This window comes from Cebus imitator, unplaced genomic scaffold (assembly GCF_001604975.1).
Source record: "Cebus imitator isolate Cc_AM_T3 unplaced genomic scaffold, Cebus_imitator-1.0 Scaffold192, whole genome shotgun sequence".
NCBI classification, from domain to species: Eukaryota; Metazoa; Chordata; class Mammalia; order Primates; family Cebidae; genus Cebus; species Cebus imitator.
This window is the reverse complement of record NW_016107507.1, coordinates 1,361,818-1,387,069: the sequence shown is the minus strand read 5'-3', so window position 1 is coordinate 1,387,069 and position 25,252 is coordinate 1,361,818. Positions and strand designations below refer to the sequence as shown.

Genomic DNA, 25,252 nt, shown 5'->3' with positions numbered 1-25,252 from the left:
TCTGAATGAATAAAAAATGATAGGAATCACCACAACGTAACTTGGAAAAGTATTACTTCCAAATCATTTCTTCTTTTCTTGCTTTTTCTTTGTCCTCCTTATCTCACTTTTTACTTACTTCCCAGGTTTCTTTCCAGAGGACACAAATACTTATCTTTAGAAAATAAATGCTCAGTTTATCCACACAAAGTTGTCCATGAAAATTAAACTGAAAAGACACAGAGAGGCAGTAATTCTAGGTTATCGTTCTCATCAACCAACTTTGATAAAAACCAGAGGCTTTTCTGTTCTGAGCCCCTAGGAGGTTAGATATTTTGGCCAAAAACACATTCCTAAACTGCTCTTTCACTTTTTCATTTTTCAAAAACTTAAAAAAAATTTAATTTTAATTTTTGTGAGTACATAGTAGGTGTTTTATGTACTTTTTAACCTCATATTTATGGGATATATGAGATGTTTTGATAGAGGCATGCAATGCATAATAAGCACATCATGTAAATGGGGTATCCCTTCCTTCAAGCATTTATCCTTTGTGTTACAGACAATCCAATTATACCCTTTTAGTTATTTTAAGAGGTACAATTAAATTGTTGACCATAATCACCCTGTTGTGCTATCAAATACTAGGTCTTGTTCTTTCTAATTGTTTTGTACGTTGTAACCATCCCCACTTTCACCCCAGCCACCCTCCCACTACCCTTCCCAGTCTCAAGTGACCATTCTTCTGCTCTCTAGCTCCATGAGTTTAGTTGTTTTGATTTTTAGATCCCACAAATAAGTGAGAACATATGATGTTTGTCTTTCTGTGCCTGGCTTATTTTATTGTTATAAATGACAGGATCTTTTTTTTTTTTTTNTCTCAACCTATTCCAAAAAATGAAAGAGGATAGAATTCTTTCTAACTTATTCTACAAGACCAGAATTACTTTCATTATTAGTTTGTTTGTTTTTTTTTGAGACAGGATCTGATTCTGTCATCCAGACTGGAGTGAAGTGCAATATTGGCTCACTGCAACCTCTGCCTCCCGGGCTTAAGCCATCTTCCCACCTCAGCCTCCTGAGTAGCTGGGACTATAGGCACTTGCTATCATGCCCAGCTCATCATTTTTTGTATTTGTGTGTGTGTATGTGTGTGTGTGGAGACAGAGTTTTGTGTTGTTACCCAGGTTGGTCTTGAACTCCTGAGTGCAAGCAATCCTCCTGCCTCGGCCTCCCAAAGTGCTGGGATTAGAGGCATGAGCCATTGAGCCTGTCCTCACTCTTTTTATGGCTAAGTAGTATTCCATTATATATAAGTAGTACATTTTCTTTATCCATTTATGTGTTGATGGACACTTATACATGGCTTCCAAATTTTGACTATTGTGAATAGTGCTGCAACAAACATGGGAGTGAAGATATCTCTCTTATATACTGATTTCTTTTAGATATATACTGAGCAGTCGGATTGCTGGGTTGTACAATCACTCTATTTCTACCTTAACTACTCTTCGAATTCACGTTTCTTTTGAATCATCACATTGGAATATATTCTTTGTATGGAGTCCATTTAAGTGGTGATGAAAAGAGAGTGTGATGTTATAGAAAAAGTTGTTCCTGAGAAGCCACAGACAGCAGAATTTAGTACAGGGAGCAGACTGTTCCAAAGCTCTTAAATTATTGGGTTGATTAAATCTCACAGTACAGGAAACATTGTTTCTAACATTCATGTTTTTGTGTACTTACCTTTCACAGAGGACATGGTCTTCTGAGGAGTTAATATTTAACTTCCAGAAAGCTGAGTTATATTCTAAATGCTCGGGAGACGGATGTTCTTTGGAGTAAACCGGATAAATTTTCTTGCAAACAAATGGCCACTCGTTGATTTATTTATTTTTTATAAAGGCAGATATTCACATAGCCTGTATAAAGGAAATTAAATGCACCAGGAGTTAAATATTTCATGCATTACTCTGCTGTTTTGCTGGTAAGTCCTTTGTAACACAACATGCATATCAGTAAGTGACTGAGATTTGTTCTTTATGTGAAACAGCCTCGGGCTGGCATGAAGAATTTTCAGCTATTTGGTTTGTGATAATGCACCTTCCCCTGCACTGATAGCAAGTGGAAAATACAATTTTTCATGTCACATCCATCTCTATTTCTCATTTTCATGGTTCTGTTGTGATTATGGAGAGCCTGGATACCATGGCAAATATATTTTGAAATGTGGCTGGGAAGATTATAGTAATCTGTGACATGTTGGGAGTGATGCACTTTGGATTTGGTAAATCTGGGCATTTTGCCTTTCCAACCCACATGCCCAGGCCCTTCTTTGGGGGAAGCCCAAGTTATCAAAAAGAATGGTTTATAGATGCAGCTGGGAGGAAGACAGAGGAGGTAGCTTCAACCAGCTAGCACCCACACAATCCGTCAGCATCATCCAGCCGCCTGACAAATCACCAAGATGAAAAAATAAGATGGCCATCCTCTGGGATGTCACTTCTGAAACTCTTTCCAGAAAAGGCACTTCAGATTGATTGTAAATAGGGCATGCTCCCCATGGCAGAAATACTAGTGCTCACTAAATATTCCACACGCACCCCAGCATTTCCCAGACTCTCTGCTGATTGGAGTCATTGACTACTTCTGGCCAATGTGTTGTGAGCAAAAGATGTGTGCAGCACTTCTGGTTGGAGGAAGGTAAGAGCAGGAGAGCATGGGGACTTTGGAAGACATTTGTTGAGATAGCAGCATCACACAATGGTGGCACCTCTGTCAGCCTGGAGCAGAGGTGCCTGCACACCCACACTGTACAATAGCACGGGCCAAGTATCAACTGTATTATGTTAAGCACTGAGACTTCTAGATTAATTTCTTACTGGAGTGTAGGTTAATTCTCTCTCCTGCTCGCTCTTCTCCTGCACTACCACCCTTCACACTCATTAGGAAAGGAGTAGATACTGAGATTTTGACCTGTGCACTGCATCCCTACCCTTAGTGGTCCGTACCATTCAATAAGCATAGCAGGTTTATCTTTGAAATGTGACGCAATATTTTTCAAAAGTGACTAGCCTACCAGTCATTTCAAAATGCTATTTTTTACTATTAAATGGCCACCATTTTGCCATGCATTGTTTTCTTGACACGTGGATAAGGTATAGCATGTTTAGAATATTAGTATCCTGAAGGACCTTTTTTTGCTTAAGTTTTTATTAAACTGTTTCTGATCCTCACATCTTCTCAGTGCTATTTGTAGAAATCTCAGTTTACAGGAAGATAAATAGAGCTAGAGCTTGTTTCAGTGACTCTACAAATGTTTCTGAATATGTTGCTCTGAAGACCCATATTCAGAACTAAATTTTCATTTCTCAGACCTCACTTTTAGAGCAGTTTCCTACTTTCCATTTTTGGTTTTAAATAGATCTTTGTTTCTATTTTCTAATCTGAATGGAATCAGCTGAGAAGTGGACCTTGTGAGGAAGGAAGAGGCCTGTCTCTGTGGTTTGGCCTTCCCCTCTCTCCTCCCTGCTTTCTCCAGATGACCTGTCTTGTGGGAGAGTGAGAAGAATAGAAGCTGGGGCCATGATCAGCCAGAGTTCTAGTATAATTCACGGAGATGGGAAAGTAGGAGGGGTAGCAAAGATTAAGGCAGAGAACAGGACGGGCCAAGTATCAACTGTATTATGTTAAGCACTGAGACTTCTAGATTAATTTCTTACTGGAGTGTAGGTTCCATCCTGTTCTCTGCCTTAATCTTTGCTATTCTGCTTTAGAAATAAATTAATATAGTGCCTAAGACAATAAATTAGGCATAATTTACAATTATGCTAAAATAATAATATTTTGGCATAAACAAATTTATGCTAAAATAATAGTGTTAACCACCTTTTATTTATTCTGACTATAAGTTTTGTGTGAGAAATGTAAGTTAAGTATGTGCCCTTTGGCTGCACCAACATATTTACAGAAAATAATCTAGAAAAACTGAAAAGGTTAGATTAGTTTTGAAGAAAAGTGTACATCACCACACTATTTACTAATTTAGAATTCCTGTGTTTCTAGCCATGACTTTGTAAGGAGACCTTCACGTTTGGATCATCAGTCCTCCTAAATGTGCATGTTAGTATGTTTCCGGTTGCAAGAAACAGCCAGTCTCAGTTTATCTTAACTCATTGCAGATATCTGTGGCTATATAACAAACCATTCCCAAATTTTGTGACTTAAAGCAACAACAGTTTATTATTTCTCATAATCCTGAGGGTTGACAGGATGGTTCTTCTATTGCATGTAGTTTAACAAGTCACTGGCTCAGCTATTTTACCTGGGAGCCCAGCTGGGGCCAGAGAGTCCAGGATGATCTCTCATCTCCCAGGGTGTCTTTCCACTGGCTTCTCATCATCAGTAGGATGGCTCATACTTCCCAGAGGGAACATTACGGATAAGCTGCAGTGTGCAAATGGTCATTACGTCTCTGTTCACATAATGCTTGCTGAACATCCCACTGGCCAAAGGACGTGACACGGCCAAGCTTATTGTGTAAGGAGATTATGCAAGGGCATGGATACTGGGAGGAGTGCTTCCTGGGGCCACCAGTGCAACAGACCACCTACCATACTAATGAAAGTGTGTTGTAGAATACACAAGACAGGAAGATGTCTCAATCTCAGTCACTAGTGTGGCAAACTTCCTAGAGAATTGGAATGTTGTTTGGGGTACTAAGAGATTTAGAGGCCTGGTGATTGCAGTGCAAGAGTAGTAGGTGCTTGTTATCACTGATCCAGTGTTCTGCTGATGTCATGACCACTCAGTCCTTCTCTGTCTCTGTTGCTGTTGATCCTCTGCTGCCCACTGGCCTTTTTCTGTACTTGACGCCTCATATCTTTTGCTTACTCATGATTGCTCCTACTGCCTTGCCTCGATTTGACCTTTGGCTTTTGTTCCTGCTCCAAACCGCTGACTCACTCACTCACTCTCTGTCTCACATTCGCCCTCTCTATGAGAAAGGAATTTGTTACCACTTACTTGGTCACTCTTCAGTCCCTTTCAAGCAGCCAAGTCAACTCACAGGCTGTACACGGCTCCCTGCCTTTGTTCAGACAGAGGCTGAACACCCACCCTGATTCTTTTTGCCTTGGTCAGAGTGATGAGGTCAATGCAGAAGAAAGACTGTGAGCGTGGCAGCCATTCAGAGTGCAGCAATGCCCTCCCGACTCTGCTTAGTGAATTCTGATTGGATTGGAAGGTGGGATGAGCTTCACCGTCTTTGAAGTTCTTTGCAAAGAACTAGTTCCTTCCTCTCTTTACGCAGCCGTCTTTCCTTTCCCAATCAGCTTTCTCATCCCTGAAGCCACTCCTGACAACTGTCATCAGGTAGCTGCCTGGACAAGCCTTGAAAGTGTTGATCAGGGTTGCTATTCGTCTCATACACGTGAGCTTTTCATTAACCATGCTTCATCCTTTGTCTTAGATCTCTTAGTTATATCATTGTCTCATATTGTTCTATTTTCTTTTTTGTTATTGCTGTGCTAAGTAAAAGAGATGTGAAAATCCTGTATTCAGATGATCATGTGTGTTGCAAATAACTAGATTTCATTGAAAGAGCTTGGTAATTTTGGTGATCTAACGTCAGTGTCCCAAAAGCTTTTTAATAATTTTCTAAATCTAAAATGTCCTTAAACTATTGCTTAACATAATTGTATATTTCTTTATGCCTGAACTCTCTCTAGAAGGATTCACAAAACTTGGTAAGAATGCTGGCTTCCTAAGGGACAAAGGGGGTTGCTGGTTGCTTGCTTTGCACTCTATGGTCTTTTGTACTTTATGAATATTGTACCGTGTGCACACACTGACTGCTTTTAAAGTACATCTTGTCTACATTATCTAAAATTGTTCTTCCTTTACTAGGCCAGGGCCCATGTGTAGTAGAAGTCCATGGGGTACTATTCACATGGAATCCGGTGTGAAGAATCTCCTAAAGTTGTGCCATGGGCAACACTGTGAAGATCTTCCATAGATATGCAGAAACCATTAGAAGTTTTCTTTTTTTAACATCAGTAACTAAACTTGGTAATTCTGTTTGCTTATTGACTAATTACAAATTAAGATGATATAGGAGGGAGGGAAATGCTAGAGATCTCTTGGGGTGTGGCAGTGTGAGGTGGCTAAAAGCTCCAGAACATTCCACAACTGGAGCTCTAGATCAGGTACTTCACATATCATTTGTCCTTAAGCAAGTGAACCATCCTACACCTTGGATTCCTTATCAGTCAATTGAGAAATATAATAGAAGTTACCTTCTGGGATTTCTGGGAAGACAAGTTAATGTCTGGAGGGGACCCATCGCCATGTCTGGGACGCGGAAAAGGCTCAGTGAATGGTGGCCAGTTGGATTTTTTCCTTGTCTGGTAAATGGATAGAAATACCTGTTTTTCTGTTTTCTGGGGTTTTTATGAATATCACATAAGATAATTAGTTATAGTGCTCTAAGGTGTAGAGATTTTGAGCTATTATCAAGTTGTTGTTCCATCATCTGTTATTTGGGTACAAACCACCTGTTCATTGTTCACCATTCCTTAGGTACTATTCCGGGTTCTAGTTCCTAAATTCTTGGTAGAGGCTCTACTATGGAAGATTCCTTTAAACAAGCAAGAAATTATAAACATGGCCCTTAAAGCTTCACACAGTTTATCTTGTTTGATGATTATCATCTCTATAGTCCTGTTATCCCAGACTACTTTTTTCTGAGGTACATTCATGATCGTGTGGTTGTGTAGATGTAACTGCAACTCTGTTGATGTGTTCATTATTAGTCATCATTGTCCATTTCTTTCTAACCTTTCCTCCACAGTCTCAGACTCAAAATCTGTAATTGCAAAGTACAGCATGGGCTAGGGGTGTGCATTCATGTACATCTTCCTTATGGAAAATATTTAAAATATAAAAAGTGACCATCCCCAAGTTGACTGCTGAAAAATGCCTTTCACGGTCAAGATGATGTCATACCCACTTAGTTATCCAGTCACTGACGCGAGTCACTGATGAGGCACCCAAGCAATTTAGTGTGTCAAAGGGCATCGAGTCACATAAGCATATTTGTTTATCTGCTTGGAGAGTACAGATCATGTTATGTGTTCAACCAGCGTGGAGCCCACCCATTTTGGGATGCTGAAAAGCCCAAATAGAGCAGAATGAAATGGCAAGTAATGCATGGCCTTCAAATTCTGGTAGAGAGCTGATTTTTTTAATTAATATAATTTCATCCTTCATTTGAGAGAAAAATAAAGGTTTCGTTTTCTTTCTAAAGACAAGACTTCTTAAGTAAGCAACAGGAGAGCTGTTTCTCTCAGGTTTGATGTGAATCCTTTGTCAAAACTGTAGGGTTTTCTTTTGAAATACATAGTAAGTAATGCAGGGGAATATTTGCTCTGTGATTTAATATGAATTTGAGGCAAAAGAAATAAGGGAACCTTGAATTGCATTTATTTTCTAATGATGAAAAGTTTGCCAAGAAAGGGATTTTCCCGCTTTCTGTTTCACAGATTCTATAGGTGACATATGAAAAGTTGCTCTGAATGGAGTTATATGAAATGAGCTATGAAAAGGCTTTGCTGTTTATCATTACTCTCAGTCCTTTTAGCAGTTTGTGTGATTTTAAATAACAAGGTGATCTGTTTTTCAGAAGACGAACCTACTGTTTGTCTCATTCAATCATGCTTATATTCAATCATGCTCATAAAATGAGCAAATGGCAAATATTTTTTGCACATTGTAAGCTATATTGCACTAACATACTCCTTACCCTTGATTAAAAATCATGCTGCTATTTCAAATTGGGATTTTATTCATTATAGTATAATTACATTAACAATTTAGTTTTAGTTCGTGATTCTCATTTAATGAAGAATGACCATCATTTTCCAAGGTAAAGTACAAGACAGATGGGCTCCTACTGAGTCAAGGCATTGACGTCAATACCGAGAGTGCAAAGCTATGGTTTTTCTTTGTGCAGCGTGCAGAGTACATTACTCTCACTGAGAGAAAGCTCAATCTTCTATAGCTCTATTTGATTTTCAGTTTGATTGAGTGCTGGGAACTTAATGCATGTTCTTAGGCATTTGGACTTTCACCCATAAGGGCATACGTCGCAGGAGTGGGTGATTTTCCATGGGCAGGAGGTAGAGGATGGGCTGGATCATTGCTTTGTCCTCCTCTAACAGAACCTACACTAGAGAAGATTTGTGGCTAATGGTGCAGTTTAACTTAAAACTTCTGAGGAGAGCTCTCATCTTCAGTTATCATAGTTCATGACCTCCCAGCAGTATGAGGATTTGTTTACTCATGTCTCTTTAAGTAAGTGCTTTCAATTTTTTTAAAAAACGTAATTTTTAAAAATAAAACACTGTGATTTGATGTGTAATAGTTTACTCCATGTATACTCTGAAAAAGCATAGAGGTTGATTGATACTTTCTTTTACATGAATTTATCTAAGGATTTTCTCTATATTGGAGGGTGAATATGTAGTTAATGCATCCAGGCAAAATACATGAAGAACTTACAATAGAAATTGTATGTAGCTGTTTAGATCTTATAAGTGTTACAATTTATTAGTACATCTATTGGGAAGTGTATTAGTTCTCCAGCTCCTGTCCGGAGAACTTGGCACTTAGGTTCAATAATCTCCATCAGCATGACACAGAAATCAGACAAATAAACTGTTTTCCTCTTCAGAGTTTGGCTCTTTTATCTCAATATATATAATATGTAAGATCCACGTGTTTTAGTGCCATTTGTGACATTTATTTTTATCTTCCCTAAAGCTTATGTGAATCTACAATTAGTGTTTCAACCAAAAACTCATGAGAGAACTATTTAAATTTGACTAAATGATCTAGATGTGCTTTGCACATGCAGAAAGATAGTCTGATTTGTATTTGTTCAGAGATGGTTGAGTGAGCTTTTATACCTGTGTCTCAATGCTTAATGAATGTTTGGATATTATAATATGGAAAGACATTTCCTGGCTCTTAAATGAAGCCACATAGTATGGATGTTTTATTCACAAAATAATATTTATGTAAGGATAATGTTTCTGTTTAACTTTTTTTTTTTTTTTTTTTCTTCAGAGATGGGGTCTTGCTCTGTCACTCAGGCTGGAGTACAGTGGTGCGATCTCACTCACTTCAGCCCCCACCTCCTGGGTTCAAGCAATTCTCCCACCTCAGCCTCCCAAGTAGCTGGGATTACACACACCTGCCACCACACCCAGTTAATTATTGCATTTTTAGTAGAGACAGGATTTCACCATGTTGGCCAGGGTGGTCTCAAATTCCTGACCTCAGGTGATCCACCCGCCTCAACCTCCCAAAGTGCTGGGATTACAGGCATGAGCCACCATGCCTGGCCTACCATATTCTTTTTAAATTTGTTTTGCAAGAAGTGTGCTACTACAATTTTAATCATGTTCAAATCAGAACTTGATTGCTAGCAAAATATATTAGGATTATTTCATTTTCCTGTTGACATTTAAGCTCTATTCTCTACACAGACATGATCTTACAACTAATTTGACCATATTAACAAGAGATTGGTTTTTAAATCAAGTGGTATAACTATAAATACAGCCTTGGGTAGATGACTGCCAGACTATCCAAATGCAACCTCAGCTTCAAAGACTGTAAAGTCTCCTTTTTTTCCCCCTTTCCTCCTTTCATTTATTATTTTTTTTCCTCCAAATATTTCTTTACCACCTACCATGTGCCAGACGCTGCAGTGGGCTATGAGGATACAGTAGGGGATAGGACAGATATCGTCCTATCCCTGCCCTCAGGAGACGTGCAGTTTATTGGGAAAGATGGACATTATAAAAATACACAATTATGCAAGTAAAAATTACATAAAGTATTCAGTAAACTTGTGGGAGCTACACCAGTTTGTAATAATAATAACCCTCCCACCTTCTTGAGAGAGACATTGGTTGCCCCACCTCTCTTCGTTAATGAGAGGACATGATTGAACCTGTTACTTCAGGTAGGAGTTTGCTATGGGAAGGATCTCAGTGTTCTATGAGTGTGTTTGTGCTCATACTCTCCAATATGCAGTGGACACTTCCAATATGCAAGGCATGCTATATTAGGTGATGGGAGAGGGCTACAAAGATGAGAGAGACAAAATCCTTGCCTGGCTGAGTAGAGAGCATGTATACCTTATGTGTACACTCACAGCCTATTTATTAATATATATCTACCAATGTATGTAATGTTTAAAACAAGGAATTTCAGGGATTCAGGGGTGGTGGTGAAATAACTTCTAGTTCTGGTGATCAGCTCATGTTTCCTGGAGATGACCTTTTTACTGATCTGTAATGGACTTTGATAAGAAAATATGGTGGATAAAGGCATTCCAGGCAAATGAAATAGAATAAGCAAAGACAAGCAGGCAGGAAAATTTGCGGCATATCAAAGGACTGACACAGAAAGAAAAACAGAAATGAATCATCAAACCAAAAAGGTAATTTATATGGAAATAAAAGGAAGTCAGGTTTGTAGGAGAAATTAAGCCCAGATCACTGGGGTTTTTAAGTACTTGTTTAAAGATACATTGGACTTTATTTGAGAGATCACATAAGGCTACTCCCATTATTTAACCAAAGAAGCCTAGTAGAAAAAATTAATTAGCACTGTGAAGGAGGGTGACTACAGTGAGGAAGGCACGAACTGAGAGCCCAGCCAGGTTCATTGCTGTGATCTAGGTGGGAGATGAGGAAGACCTGAATGGTCAGTGTTCATCCCATAAGTCAGTGTTTGGCTTTGAAGCAAATTTACAACAATTCCCCGAACTTTCCCAGAGATAATCTGTAGAATGGAGAAGCCATTAGGCCTCCCCTCTAAAGTCACAAGGTGATTGCTTTCTAACCACCTTAAAAAGCCAAGTTTTCCTGATCTGTTGGGAAAGACATGATAGCCTCTGAACGCTCGAAATACAAATACCATTTAAAATGGAAAAGTCATACGGATGGCAGACAGATTTTGCTTCACATCACTAGTATCTCTGAACTGATTTTAGATGATTTATGAATAGATGATTATTCCAGTCTTGAGAGTTAAATATTTAAAAGTTAACTTTCTTTTAGAGTTCATGTATAATACAGGGCTGGCTCTCTGTGCTGCAGACTTCCACTCTTCATTTTCTTCTTTTTAATACATTATAATGATTATTCCTACTCTATCCTTTTTCAGTTTCCTGCATGAAAATTACTTAAACATTGCACACAACGTTTCACAAAGTCTTTTGTGAAAGAAGAAAAGGAAATTCAGTTTGTGGGTCTCAGCAGGAGTTAAGCTAATGCAGCTTAAAATAATGCCGAAAAAGAAGCGCTTATCTGCGGGCAGAGTGCCCCTGATTCTCTTCCTGTGCCAGATGATTAGTGCACTGGAAGTACCTCTTGATCGTAAGTATTAACATTTTAAAGCTGTTAGGCCCAGGAGTCAAAGCCTCCCAGCATTTACCATCACTCTGAACTGCGTGAATGGAGAAGGTGTCTGTGTGATACTGAAAAGCTAATCAAAATTAATTTGGCTTTTACCTTCAGCACCTGGTGTTTTTAAAGATTTGCACTGTAGAAGTAGCCATTGAAATGGTCAGACTCAAAATTCCCTCCCTCTGGGTCTCCTTCTTCCCACTCATGTGCCTTTTGTCTGCACTGCTGGGGATGGCCTGAGAAGGATTGAGTTGCACTAGCTGCCTGATCATCCCAACAGGTGGCTCTTTAGAGAGGCAGTCCCACAAGAAAACTATATAATCCACTTTTAAATGATCATGGAGACCTCCCCATTCATCCCCTCACCACTTTACCCTTTCCTGTCCTATGCTGAGGATGTTTTGCAAAGATGAGGGGAGACTCCTTCTGCCAACTCCATGCCCCTCAGAATCCCTAAACAACACCATAATTCGTTTCTCTTGATTCAAACAAGGCACATCTCACTTTCCAATTCTGAATCTTAAATATGAGTCTAGAACTAGGAAAAGCATCTTGTCTAGAGCCTAGCAAATAGTCTTGGTTTAAACACTGTGGCCAAATGCCAATACAACTGCTGAGAATACAAGTAATTTGCAAAAACACTAACATGGAGCAAACAACAGCTACTGGATTAGCCCACCACTTTCCTAGTAGTAAAATATACACTGTGGTCTCCTGCTGTAGGTGGCCCGTCTGTGAAAAATAAAGATAATGCTAGGTTCCGCCTGGTCACTTTCACTGCAATGGAAAGCAGAATTTCAAATCTGGGCAATTACTGTACTTTGGAATCAATTTCTCCTTTATCCCTCATCTGCATGACCTCTTTGAAGCCACTAGCTTTCTGAATAGAACATTTGTTTGGCAAGCTTTCCAAGGTGCAAAAAAGCACTTTCCTGGGGGGCTATTCAATTATTGGGATGTCTTATTTATTTATTTATTTATTTATTTATTATGGCCATAGAGGTTGCAAATGCCAGTGGGAAGACCTTAAGAAGAGATGTGGTTTGTCCCACACTTTGTCGACTTTTGGCTGTGCTTCTATAAAGTACAATAAAATGCAATGTTTTTCTTAGGTTTTTTTTTTTTAATGCATTCAATGACCTTAATTTCAGTTTTCAAAAACAATATGCAACTGCTTAAGCCCATTGGAGTGGAAATGCCTAAGTAAGCATTTGCCCTGCCAGATACACAAAAGAGAAAGAAAAGCACTTGAGAGAAATGATTTTGTACTCTCTTATATTAAATATATTCCCCCTTAATCTCACTGTTCAGTCTATCAATCAGAGGGAAACAGTCACCTACGGCTAACTCAATTATCACTGCTAATGGAGAAGAGGCATAACCATGATGAAAAGAAAGTCATGGATAACCCAGGTGTTCCTATATTAACCTTTGCAAGTAGTAATGACAGGCAGCACTGTGGAATTATTTGAATTGCATGCTAATGTAATTTCTTCCCTGCCCCTATTTCTTACATTGTTTCTCTACTACATGAACACCTCCTTGATGTAGGTACCAGTAACCCCTGGGTGATTGAGAAATTCTGAAGCAGAAATCTGCTAAGTCTAAAAAGTTCAATTAATGACTTTGGAGATTAACCATTGAAATATGAAAACCTAAAATGAGTGTTGGACTTGGCTTGCATGGAGCATTGTCGTTGTAGCAATGTCCCATTGTTAGGTGTGATTACCATATGCATAGTGATGTCTGGGATAATATGACCAGACACTACACAGTATGTGACAACTCAAATTAATTGTAGATTTCAGCTATTTTTCAAATTGAACATAATTACTTGTCCAGCACAATATGTATAGAATGGAATTCACCATTCCCATTCCTGGAAGAACCCATTTTTGCCTACAGCATTGCTTTTGTTCTTCCATATGTTTATGTGGGAAAGCCGCTGCAAGATTAAAGGAAATCGTTAATGCAAATTTCTTCCTCTTGCAGTTTCACAACTTCGGCTTTCACTATATGGGTTTTCTTAGATCAAATCAAATAGACAAGATGCCCATTTATCTTCAGGGTTCTAACGTTCTTATTATTAACATCTGATTTTCTTTAATCCTCTTTGCCCACTTACCTGCTGATATTGATGGGGAAAAAGCAAAACTTCTTGAAGACTGTAAGTGTCTTTCTATAAATTACTAGGCAGTGTGAAAATTTGACCATGTCTTTGTTTTATGAATTAATACTTTGATTTAAATATGCAATTTCATGTTTTGTGAGCTTTGTGTTTCTAAGCATGTGTATTTACTGTAGCTAAGCATTGTATTGAAATACCAAGAAGCATATATATTATTATCTGCATGAATTCTGAAAACTTGGGTATTATTCTTTCTTTTACCAGTATGCTGCTCTACTAACTTTCAAGCTTTATTCACATCTGATGTAACTCAATGAGAAAATTCTCAAAATTTAGAGAGAATGATGATCTGTTGTAAAGACTAATAAATACTTTCTGGAACAAAGATAGGTCTTTTGGTGTGTTTTAGAAGGTGGGCGCAGGCAAAAGCTTTACAGAAGACAGCAGCTATATGCCCTCTTACACTTCTTTAGCCTTCACAACTGTGTAGACTAGTATTTCTAGGTGCCATCAGCAGACTGGCCCAGCGAATTTGAATATTATCTTGAAGTGGGCAAAAGATAAGCAGCTCCCACTCACATGGTGTTTGAGTAGCTTGCTCTAAGCAAAACTCTCCACTGCCTTTGACAGTTAGGTGGCATTTATCACCTTGTTTAAAAACAGTCAATTTTTAGGCATTTGATAATTTCCTTTGATGTCAGGTTAACTGGGAAAATTTTGCAAAATCACTTTTCTTTTCACTATTGCAAAGCATTTGTTAATTGCCAGGTGACCTATGCACTGTTGAAGGAGGTACATCCAGACAGTAAACTCCTGGCAGGTAGGAGTGGCATCTAAGCCAGCTCAGCTGCAGACCTGTGAATAGAAGCTCTGCCTTTGAAGCCACCAAATTTACACCTGTGTCACTCTCAGAAAAGCACAAGGAATTGAACCAAGTTGCTCCTAAGAATTCCCTCCCCCACTGCCTATGGCTACTATTCCTTGGATGTGGAATTCCAGACTTCCTTCCATTATCCGGAACTCCATATTTCTAGAGCCTGAAGAATCATTTGAAGGTGAATCTGGTCTGAATAAAAATAATTATGATAATACTTTTCAGATAGCTGATGTTATTGAACCATTATAGCACTGGTATATACTAAGAATTTTATAGAAATTATTTTCTTAATCCTGCCAGCTACCCTAGGTAGTTGATACTACTTTTAAACTTTATTTTCCCTCTCAGGAAACCAGGGCTTACAGAAGTTAAGAAATTTGCACGAAGTCTCAAAGCTTTAAGAAACCAACAGACTAGTGCTTAACAATCAGACCACACTGCTAGTCAGCATTGGAAACTGACGAGGCTAGAAAAATGAGGGTTCAATATGCATGACAGAGGTGAGAAGGGCAGCTGGAAAGACAACGAGGGGGGTGGGATATTCCAAAAGGAAGGGAAGCTGACACTGCCCAGTATCCTGCATGTAACAATGCACAATAAATGATGATGGTAATGAGGGTAGCTTTTGATTTGTACTTTAGCTGCTATTTGGATATTTAGTAAGACATGTCTGGTGGATGGCAATAAGACTAGAAGACAAGACAAGAGGACACCACTGGGTTTGTAGATTTGTAAAACTTAGGATGTGGACGTGATACGTTTAGCTGTAGCAGCATTTAATCACAAGAGAGACAAGAATAGTGGACAGTTACTGAGCTTTGAGAAATGTTTGGTTGGCAAGTGGGAAAGATTTCACAAAGGAAGGAGATTATGGACAGAGAGGAAAGGGAAGATCCAGAAGATGAAAAACTTAAGGGAAGCAGAGTGTCAAATGCACCAGGAAAGGAAAGTACAGTGAGAATCCAAGAGAGGGCCTGGGGGGAAGTTCCAGGATGCAGAGGAAAGCAGGCTGTAGTATGGCCACTGCATTGCACAGCTCCAGGGGTGCCAACCACGTTGCCGTCTGCCCCAGGACTTTTTAGCCTCAGCGCTATGGACGTTTGACACCAGATAAGTCTTTGTTGTGAGGAATTGTTCTGTACGTTGTTAGATGGTTAGCAACATCCCTGGCCTCTATCTACAAGATGCCACTATCACCACCACCCCAGTTGAGAACATGGAAATGGCCTCCAGATATGGCCAAATGTCCCTGGAAGGGCAGAGACAAACTGCCCCAGATTGAAAACCACTGGTCTGTGTAAACAGCTCTCCATGGAGTTGTGCAAGCAGTGGCTTCCTACCCGGAGCTAGTTGAGAGAGTTTAGGTCTCCTCTGCATTGTGCCTTCCTAGTCAAGCCATTTTGCTGCCCTGAGTAAGAAAAGAGGAGGTTGTAATAAATTATTCTTTAGTCTCTTCCTGTCATAACACTAGTTCTGATCTCACGAGAAGAAGGACATGGCGACCTTAGAATGCCTTGAAGAGCATTGGTGGTCCAGATACAGCTTTCTTCAGACTAGATTGTTCTGGGTCAGAACAGTTTCCCCATATGATTTGATAATAAAAGACCAGATAACACTTTGAAGAGTGAAATGGAAACACTGTCTGCTAGGACAGAGAACTTTCTCAATTCCACTTATCTTCTAAGCAAGACTCTTTTATCTTTGTTCCTAATTCTCTTACCTCCTGGCTCTGATAAGAGATGTCACATCTCTAATTTAACAGTCTTTTTAATATTAACTTCTCAAATGGAATTTTTCCCAACGTATATTGATTTATATGAGCACACAATGAACTAAGTCTGTTACTCTTTCCTAAGAAAGATGCAAATTTACCTCATAACTTAAATTTCCTTGAAAACCATCATTTGAACCAAAGGAATCAGAAGAATTTCTCATTGTTACATCAGAAAAGAAACTGTCTTAACATTAGGCTTGTATTGATAATTATTTTCCCAAACTTTTAGTGTGGGAAAATGGACTTTGCAGGTGCACATAGTTACCAAAAGAAAGTTATGCCTTGACTTTGCAGTTTTAGCAGACCTTTAGCAGAAATATCTACTGAGGTATGTGCTGCTACACTAGAAATTACTAAAAATATTTGAAGCATATTTAGTCTAAGGTAAGTGATTTTGATACAGAAAAAATTGTCTACTAGTATGATTTTAAATGATTTATTTTTTACGTGTGTGTGTGTTTTTTTTTCTACAATTAAGTGGTACAACCTCCAACCATCACCCAACAGTCTCCAAAAGATTACATTATTGACCCTCGGGAGAATATTGTAATCCAGTGTGAGGCCAAAGGGAAACCGCCCCCGAGGTAAGTGTGAGTTCTGCTTTGTTATAGTACTGACAATAAATCAGGAAATTTCTCTGAATAGAGAAATAAGTTTGGGAATTTCCGTCGAACAAGGCAGGCTATGTAGAGCCCTTCCTTTTTTAGTGGGCTATTTCTCACCTTGACTCACTACATTGCCCTTTGGTTCATCTATCCCAGCCTATTTCAGCCCTTCAAAGATATTGAAGGATTGCATATCCCTAAAGTCTTACCTGTAGGTTTATTGTCTCTCTGCCTTATTAGAGCCCAATTTTTTTTCTGTAAACACCCAGATTATTGCATTTCCATGCCCATACCTTTCTGCAAAATGCTTGTAAATTGTGGGGAGTTATGGAAAAAGCCTTCCTGATTCTGGTTTTTATACTAATGGCCGTAAGGCACAGGCAAATCCCTTTTCTCTGGGCTTTAATTTCCTCATCTATAAAGAGGTAGAATTTGGTGATTTCCAAGATCTCTGCTGTCTCTATAACAGTTTATAAAATAGTCTTAAGTGGTTTTCCAAACTTGGCAGAGTTCAGTCCTGAGGATTCATGCCATGTGGATCTTGCATAGCATTTTAGATCACTGCATAGCATTTTACAGTTGGGGGAGATGTTAAGAGGTAACCCAGTCCAACCAATACATTGTGTAGATGGGAAACTGATGTCTACTAATGCTACGTAACTTATTCAGGCACCATCTGTAACTTTTCCAGTCATATATGCGAGTTTTGGAGAGTTGGATTATTATTATTAAAATGTAATATGGATTTTTAAGTAATAAAGAAGTGAAAGTTTCTGGTTATTTCCAAGTTTGTCTATTGTTGCAGGCCTTGTTAAACTATCACAAACTGGCCCCCAAGAAAAAATTAACTGATACTGAATATGTACTGTGTCAAAACTTCCAACAAAGGTTTGACTCAAAATAATATATTCAGCTATATTATTGGAAAGCCCCTCTCACAGAAGGCCTGATGTGGTATCCTTTGATGGGGTTTCCTTTCAGTTTTACAATTAATGCCTTCTGTAACTCACTATAAAGCAGGATTTCTCCTGTTCGACACTATTGATTTATGGAGTGGGATAATATTTTGTTTGAGGGGTGGAAATATCCTGTGCATTGTAGGATATTTAGCAGCATCCCTGACCTCTGCCCACAAGGTACCAGTAGCATCCACACCACCACGTCCTGCCCTGATTGTGACAATGACTGCTATAAGGATAAGTAGTGAGAAGGGAAATCCAAGTAGGCCTGGAACACACCGTGACTTTTAGAGATTTGTGCCTTTGTATGAGCAATGGCCATCATTGATTTGTGACTAACTGTAAAATATTTAATTACATGAGCACCATAAGTTTTATATAACTCAATCTTTTATAAAAATAAAATGGAAAAAGAGGAATCTCGGTTGACAATTGGGCATACCTCCCAAGGGATTCACAAAATCATCTCTAGAATTAAAAATTCTCAAAATGTGCTTTATGTAGAGTTACTAATTTTAATAAGCAACATTTAAAACACTCTGGAGCTTATATCTCTTAGCCTCCTCCCGACCTACACTTCACAATTTAATAACTTGAAATTCATCTGATGAATTTTCAACACATATAAATAGTACTTGTGGAGATCTTGTCACATTTCAGCCCTGAGCAAATTTTTATAGACAGGTTATCAACTCTGTGAACAATAGAGTTTACAGTAAAAATGCTAATAAAGCTCTAAGAGAGTGTACCTGAGAGACCTGCTCCCTCTATTTTCTGAGAAAAATGACAGGCAATTTGTGTGCATGATTTCTTTATTGAGTCAGATTTGGGCTAGTTCTAACGAAGACAGGTACCTTAAAATGTATACCCTGCCCTTTGTTTCCAGGTCATGAGTCAATGAAACATTTTGGATATGGGGACTTATTGCTCTTTTACTGAATATTAAAATCTAGTAATTATTTCTAGAAACCCATAAAACGACTAGGAATTCATTGAAGTAATCCTCTTTTTCTGGACCATTAATACACTTAACCCTTTGTGTGTTGGGCAGCTTTTCCTGGACCCGTAATGGGACTCATTTTGACATCGATAAAGACCCTTTGGTCACCATGAAGCCTGGCACAGGAACTCTCATAATTAATATCATGAGTGAAGGGAAAGCTGAGACCTATGAAGGAGTCTATCAGTGTACAGCAAGGAACGAACGCGGAGCTGCCATTTCTAATAACATTGTCGTCCGCCCATCCCGTAAGTGGAAACCATCATGACACTTTTTAAAGTATTGCTCCAAGCCTCAGCTTCTATGACATCATCCAGATACTATTCAAGAAAGCAGTGGCATTGCTTCCAATATTCTGACTTTGTTTTGCATGAAAATTATTGCTCCTTTCTGCCTTACCCTAACAAGCTTCTCAGCCTAATGCTTTACCAACAACCCAGTGTATCTTTTATACAAGTCCTGTGTAAGACATCAGGGTTAAAAAAAAAAAAAAGTGTTTCTTCCCTCAGTTTATCTAATTATTTATTTCTTATGTATTCCCTATAAAAGTATAATTCCTGCAGTCAAATGGAAATAAATTCAGTATGATATGGTGATCAAGGTCTAAATGCTATTTCTTTAAATATTTTTGTTTCAAATTTTTACTGGAAATGGGGTGTCTTCACTACCTCAATATTATTATGGCTCTTTTTGCAATGGTTAATACCAAAATCCTCTCAAAAACTTTAAGAGCATGTATTTAATCACATTTTCAGTTCGGCTTATTTCTTTAAAAAAACTGTATTACATGTGTAATACATGTTCATTGCAGAAAACTAATTATAAATAAAAAAGAAATTTAAAAACCTGTTCATGAAAATCCTTCCATTCAAGAAAATAACTACTGCTCAAATATTCTTACCATTTTTTCCTAGGCAGACATGTATGTATGTGTTTTAAACCAGCTCATTTTCTGAAATACTATCTTACAACTTTTTCTGACGTATTGGTATATCATGTATATTGCCATAGCCATCTTATAAATAAGTATTTTGATATGACACTCTGTGGTAGTCAAAGGAGCAGATGTGTAATTCTTTATTTAACAAATCTTTTGACATTTAAGTGTTTTCCATTCTTTTGTGAAGAACATGCTTGTGTCAAAACTGCTTGTCTTCCTGACAGTGTATTTAGTACAAATTCTCAGCTGTGAATCACTGAATGAGAATGTATACTATCAGTGGCAATGCCTGAAAATCGTCATTTTTAGAATTTTTACTTTTTTTTCTTTTAACATTGCTTTTAAATTTATTTTCTCATTAATTTAGTATACATAAACTACAAATTGTTTCTCCAAAAGTTCAGTTTGCCTTTATCTGTAGTGCTTTCTTTTTGTACTTTTCAATGCAGAAATAACTGAGAAGCTTTTTTAAAAAAATATATTTAATAGGATCACCATTGTGGACCAAAGAAAAACTTGAACCAATCACACTTCAAAATGGTCAATCTTTAGTACTTCCCTGCAGACCCCCAATTGGATTACCACCACCTATAATATTTTGGATGGATAATTGTAAGTTTTGATAATATGAACTTTCTTTCTTTAAGTATTGGGATTGTTTATTGTCATAATACATTATTACCTTATGTGATTCATAAAATGTTTTAGAGATGCTCAGGAAAATAGCTGCTCTTCAAAATAAATAACATGACATCTCATTCACTCAATTTTATTGAACATTTACTATGTGCCTCGCTTATATTCCTTGCAGTGGGAGTGGAGGGGAGTGGGGAAGGAGGCAGACGATAAATGCAATAAAGTACATTTAGAAAATCAGCGTTCATTGGCAATAAGTTAAGTAAAAAAAAAATAAAGCAGAGTTTTGAGCAGAGACCTAAGGAGATGAGAGAGAGCAAGGCATGCCCCCAAATATCTGAGTAGAAGGTGAACACTGGTGCTAGCCCTAAGGAAGGAGCATTCATGGTGTGTGTGAAAATAAAAGCGAGGAGGCCAAGGTGGCCAGACTGAAGGGACTGAGAATAAGAATGATGGACAAGGTGAAAAAGATCACAGGGACTAAGTGGGAAGGGGCTTTAGCTTTAGCTTGGAATGAAGCAGGGAAATGTTGAAGGAATGACTTTATCTGAAATAAAATAAGTAGTAATAGTATCTCTTCAGTTGATGTGTAGAGAACATAGTGGACAAAGGAGAGAGTAGAGATTGTTGGGGCCGCTGCTATAATCCACCCAAAATTTGTTAGTGACTTGGACTTGAGTGGTAGCAGTGGAATGGGTAAGAAATGCTAAGATTCTGAATATATTTTGAGGGTCAGGCCTCCAGGATTTACTGCGGTGGGGGTGGGAGCGTGAGACAGAGGAATCAAGATAACTACCTTTGGAGATTGAACAACTCCAAAATGATACAATGGAATTGCCATTTCCAGAGACCCATCGCAGGAAGGAAATCAAGCTGTTGGGGATGTGTTATACTTCTGTTTTTGTTTGTTTGTTTGTTTTGTTTTGTTTTGTTTGTTTGTGTGTGTGTGTGTGTGTGTGTGTGTGTGTGTGTGTGTGTGTGTGTTTTAACGTTTGTTTTTAGGTTCTGGGGTACATGTGCAGAACATGCAGGATTGTTGCATAGGCACATACCTGGCAATGTGGTTTGCTGCCTCCATCCCCGTCACCTATATCTGGCATATCTCCCCATGTTATCCCTCCCTAACCTACCTACCCCACGCTGTCCCTCCCCTAGTCCCTTCCAACAGATCCTAGTATGTGATGCTCCCCTCCCTGTGTCCATGTGTTATCATTATTCAGCACCTGCCTGTGAGTGAGAACATGCAGTGTTTGATTTTCTGTTACTGTGTCAGTTTGCTGAGAATGATGGTTTCCAGATTCATCCATGTCCCTACAAAGGACACAAACTCATCATTTTTTATGGCTGCATAGTATTCCATGGTGTATATGGGCCATGTTTTCCTTATCTAGTCTATCATCGATGGGCATTTGGGTTGGTTCCAGGTCTTTGCTATTGTAAACAGTGCCACAATGAACATACGTGTGCATGTGCCTTTTTAATAGAACGATTTATAATCCTTTAGATATATACCCCCAGTAATGGGATTGCTGGGTCAAATGGAATTTCTATTTCTAGATCCTTGAGGAATTGCCATGCTGTCTTCCACAATGGTTGAACTAATTTACACTCCCACCAACAGTGTAAAAGTGTTCATATTTCTCTACATCCTCTCCAGCATCTGTTGTCTCCAGATTTTTTAAATTCGCCATTCTAACTGACGTGAGATGGTATCTCAATGTGGTTTTGGTTTGCATTTCACTAATGACCAGTGATGATGAGCATTTTTTCATATGTTTGTTGGACTCATGTATGTCTTCTTTTGAAAAGTGTCTGTTCATGTCCTTCACCCGCTTTTCAATGAGTTTGTTTTTTTCTTGTAAATCTATTTTAGTTCTTTGTAGATTCTGGATATTAGCCCTTTGTCAGATGGGTAGATTGCAAAAATTTTTTCCCATTCTATTGGTTGCCAGTTCACCCTAATGACTGTTTCTTTTCCGTGCAGAAGCCCTGGAGTTTAATTAGATCCCATTTGTCTATTTTGGCTTTTGTTGCCAATGCTTTTGGTGTTTTAATCATGAAGTCCTTGCCTATGCCTATATCCTGAATGGTTTTGCCTAGGTTTTCTTCTAGGGTTTTTATGGTGTTAGGTCTTATGTTTAAATCTTTAATCTGTCTGGAGTTAATTTTAGTGTAAGGTGTCAGGAAGGGGTCCAGTTTCTGCTTTCTGCACGTGGCTAGCCAGTTATACCAACACCATTTATTAAACAGGGAATTCTTTCCCCATGCATGTTTTTGTGAAGTTTGTCAAAGATCAGATGGTTGTAGATGTGTGGCGTTGCCTCTGAGGCCTCTGTTCTGTTCCATTGCTCTGTATCTCTGTTTTGGTACCAGTACCATGGTGTTTTGATTACTGTAGCCTTGTAGTATAGTTTGAAATCAGGTAGCGTGATGCCTCCAGCTTTGTTCTTTTTGCTTAGGATTATGTTGGCTATTTGGGCTCTCTTTTGGTTCCATATGAAGTTTAAGGTGGTTTTTTCCAGTTCTGCAAAGATGGTCATATGTAGCTTGATGGGGATAGTGTTGAATCTATAAACTATTTTGGGCAGTATGGCCATTTTCACAATGTTGATTCTTCCTAACCATGAACATGGAATGTTTTTCCATCTATTTATGTTCTCTCTTATTTCCTTGAGCAGTGGTTTGTAATTCTTATTGAAGAGGTCCTTTACAGCCTTAGTTAGTTGTATTCCTAGGTATTTTATTCTCTTTGTAGCAGTTGTGAATGGCAGTTCGTTCTTGATTTGACTCTCTTTAAGTCTGTTGTTGCTGTATAGAAATGCTTGTTATTTCTGCACATTGATTTTGTATCCCGAGACTCTGCTGAAGTTGCTTATCAGTTTCAGGAGATTTTGGGCTGAGAGGATGGGGTCTTCTAAATATGCAATCATGTTGTCTGCAATTAGAGACAATTTGACTTCCTCCTATCCTAATTAAATACCCTTTATTTCTTTTTCTTGCCTGATTGCTCTGGCTAGAACTTCCAATACTATATTGAATAGGAATGGTGAGAGAGGGCATCCTTGTCTAGTGCCAGATTTCAAAGGGAATGCTTCCAGTTTTTGTCCATTCAGTATGATATTGGCTGTGTCTTTGTCATAAATAGCCTTTATTATTTTGAGATACCTTCCATCGATACCTAGTTTATTGAGAGTTTTTAGCATAAAGGGCTGTTGAATTTTGTCAAAGGCCTTCTCTGCATCTATTGAGATAATCATGTGGTTTTCATCTTTGGTTCTGTTCATGTGCTGAATTAACGTTTATAGACTTGCATATGTTGAACCAGCCTTGCATCCCCAGGATGAAGCCTACTTGATTGTGATGGATAAGCTTTTTGATATGCTGTTGCAATCAGTTTGCCAGGATTTTATTGAAGATTTTTGCATCTATGTTCATCATGGATATTGGCCTGAAGTTTTCTTTCCTTGTTGAGTCTCTGCCGAGATTTTGTATCAGGATGATGTTGGTCTCATAAAATGATTTAGGAAGGATTCCCTCTTCTTGGATTGTTTGGAATAGTATCAGAAGGAGTGGTACCAGCTCCTCTTTGTATGTCTGGTAGAATTTGGCTATGAACCCATGTGGACCTGGGCTTTTTTTGGTTGGTAGGCTATTAATTGCTGCCTCAACTTCAGCCCTTGTTATTGATTTGTTCAGGGTTTCGACTTGTTCCTGGTTTAAGCTTGGGACGATGCAAGTGTCCATGAATTTATCGATTTCTTCCAGGTTTACTGGTTTATGTGCATAGAGTTGTTCATAGTAATCTCTGATGGTAGTTTGTATTTCTGTGGACTTGGTGGTGATATCCGCTTTATCATTTTTTATTGCATCTATTTGAATCTTCTCTCTTTTCTTTTTTATTAATCTGGCTAGGAGCCTGTCTATTTTGTTTATCTTTTCAAAAAACCAGCGCCTGGATTTATTGATTTTTTGAAGGGTTTTTTTGTGTCTGTCGCGATCTCCTTCAGTTCTGCTCTGATCTTAGTTATTTCTTGTCTGCTGCTAGCTTTTGAGTTTTTTTGCTCTTGTTCCTCTAGCTCTTTCCATTGTGATGATAGGGTGTTGATTTTAGATCTTTCCTTACTTCTCATGTGGGCATTTATTCCTGTAAATTTTCCCCTAGACACTGCTTTAAATGTATCCCAGAGATTCTGGTATGTTGTATCTTTGTTCTCATTGGTTTCGAAGAACATCTTTTTTTCTGCCTTCATTTCATTGTTTATTCAGTCAGCGTTGAAGATCCAGTTGTTCAGCTTCCATGAAATTATGTGGTTCTGAGTTAGTTTCTTAAACCTGAGTTCTAATTTGATTGCACTATGGTCTGAGAGACTGGTCATTATGATTTCCATTCTTTTGTATTTGCTGAGGAGTGATTTACTTCTAATTATGTGGTCAATTTTAGAGTATGTGCAATGCAGTGCTGAGAAGAATGTATATTCTATGGATTTGGGGTGGAGAATTCTGTAGATGTCTATGAGGCTTGCTTGGTCCAGATCTGAGTTCAAGTCCTGGATATCCTTGTTAGTTTTCTGTCTCATGGATCTGTCTAATAGTGACAGTCAAGTGTTAAAGTCTCCCGCTATTATCGTGTGGGAGTCTAAGTCTCCTTGTAGGTCATTAAGAACTTACTTTACGTACCTGGGTGCTCCTGTATTGGGTGTGTATATATTTAGGATTGTTAGCTCTTCTTGTTGTGTTGATCCTTTTTCCATTATGTAATGCCCTTCTTTGTTTCTTTTGATCTTTGTTGATTTAAAGTCTATTTTATCAGAGACTAGGATTGCAATGCCTGTTTTTTTTTGTTTTGTTTTGTTTTTTGGGTTTTTTTTTTTTTT

At 38.4% G+C, this 25,252-nt stretch overlaps 1 protein-coding gene across 50 annotated transcripts in view; it reads left to right on the top strand.

The window, feature by feature from the left end:
• Positions 1 to 25,252, top strand: part of NRCAM (neuronal cell adhesion molecule) — a 315,528-nt gene that overhangs the window by 209,396 nt on the left and 80,880 nt on the right. For 34 of the 50 annotated variants that reach the window (XR_001830436.2, XR_005203149.1, XM_037745118.1 and 31 more), the window contains 6 exons: positions 8,199 to 8,331; positions 11,218 to 11,429; positions 13,609 to 13,626; positions 16,717 to 16,822; positions 18,854 to 19,050; positions 20,232 to 20,354. Coding sequence is in view for 48 of the 50 variants with exons in the window: in XM_037745118.1 (XP_037601046.1) it covers positions 11,324 to 11,429; positions 13,609 to 13,626; positions 16,717 to 16,822; positions 18,854 to 19,050; positions 20,232 to 20,354 (550 nt within the window). In the remaining 2 variants the exon portion in view is untranslated. Of the gene's footprint in view, positions 1 to 6,029; positions 6,049 to 8,198; positions 8,332 to 11,217; positions 11,430 to 13,608; positions 13,627 to 16,716; positions 16,823 to 18,853; positions 19,051 to 20,231; positions 20,355 to 25,252 lie in introns of those variants that run through there. The other 16 variants (XM_037745137.1, XM_037745126.1, XM_017546851.2 and 13 more) reach the window with 4 other exon arrangements.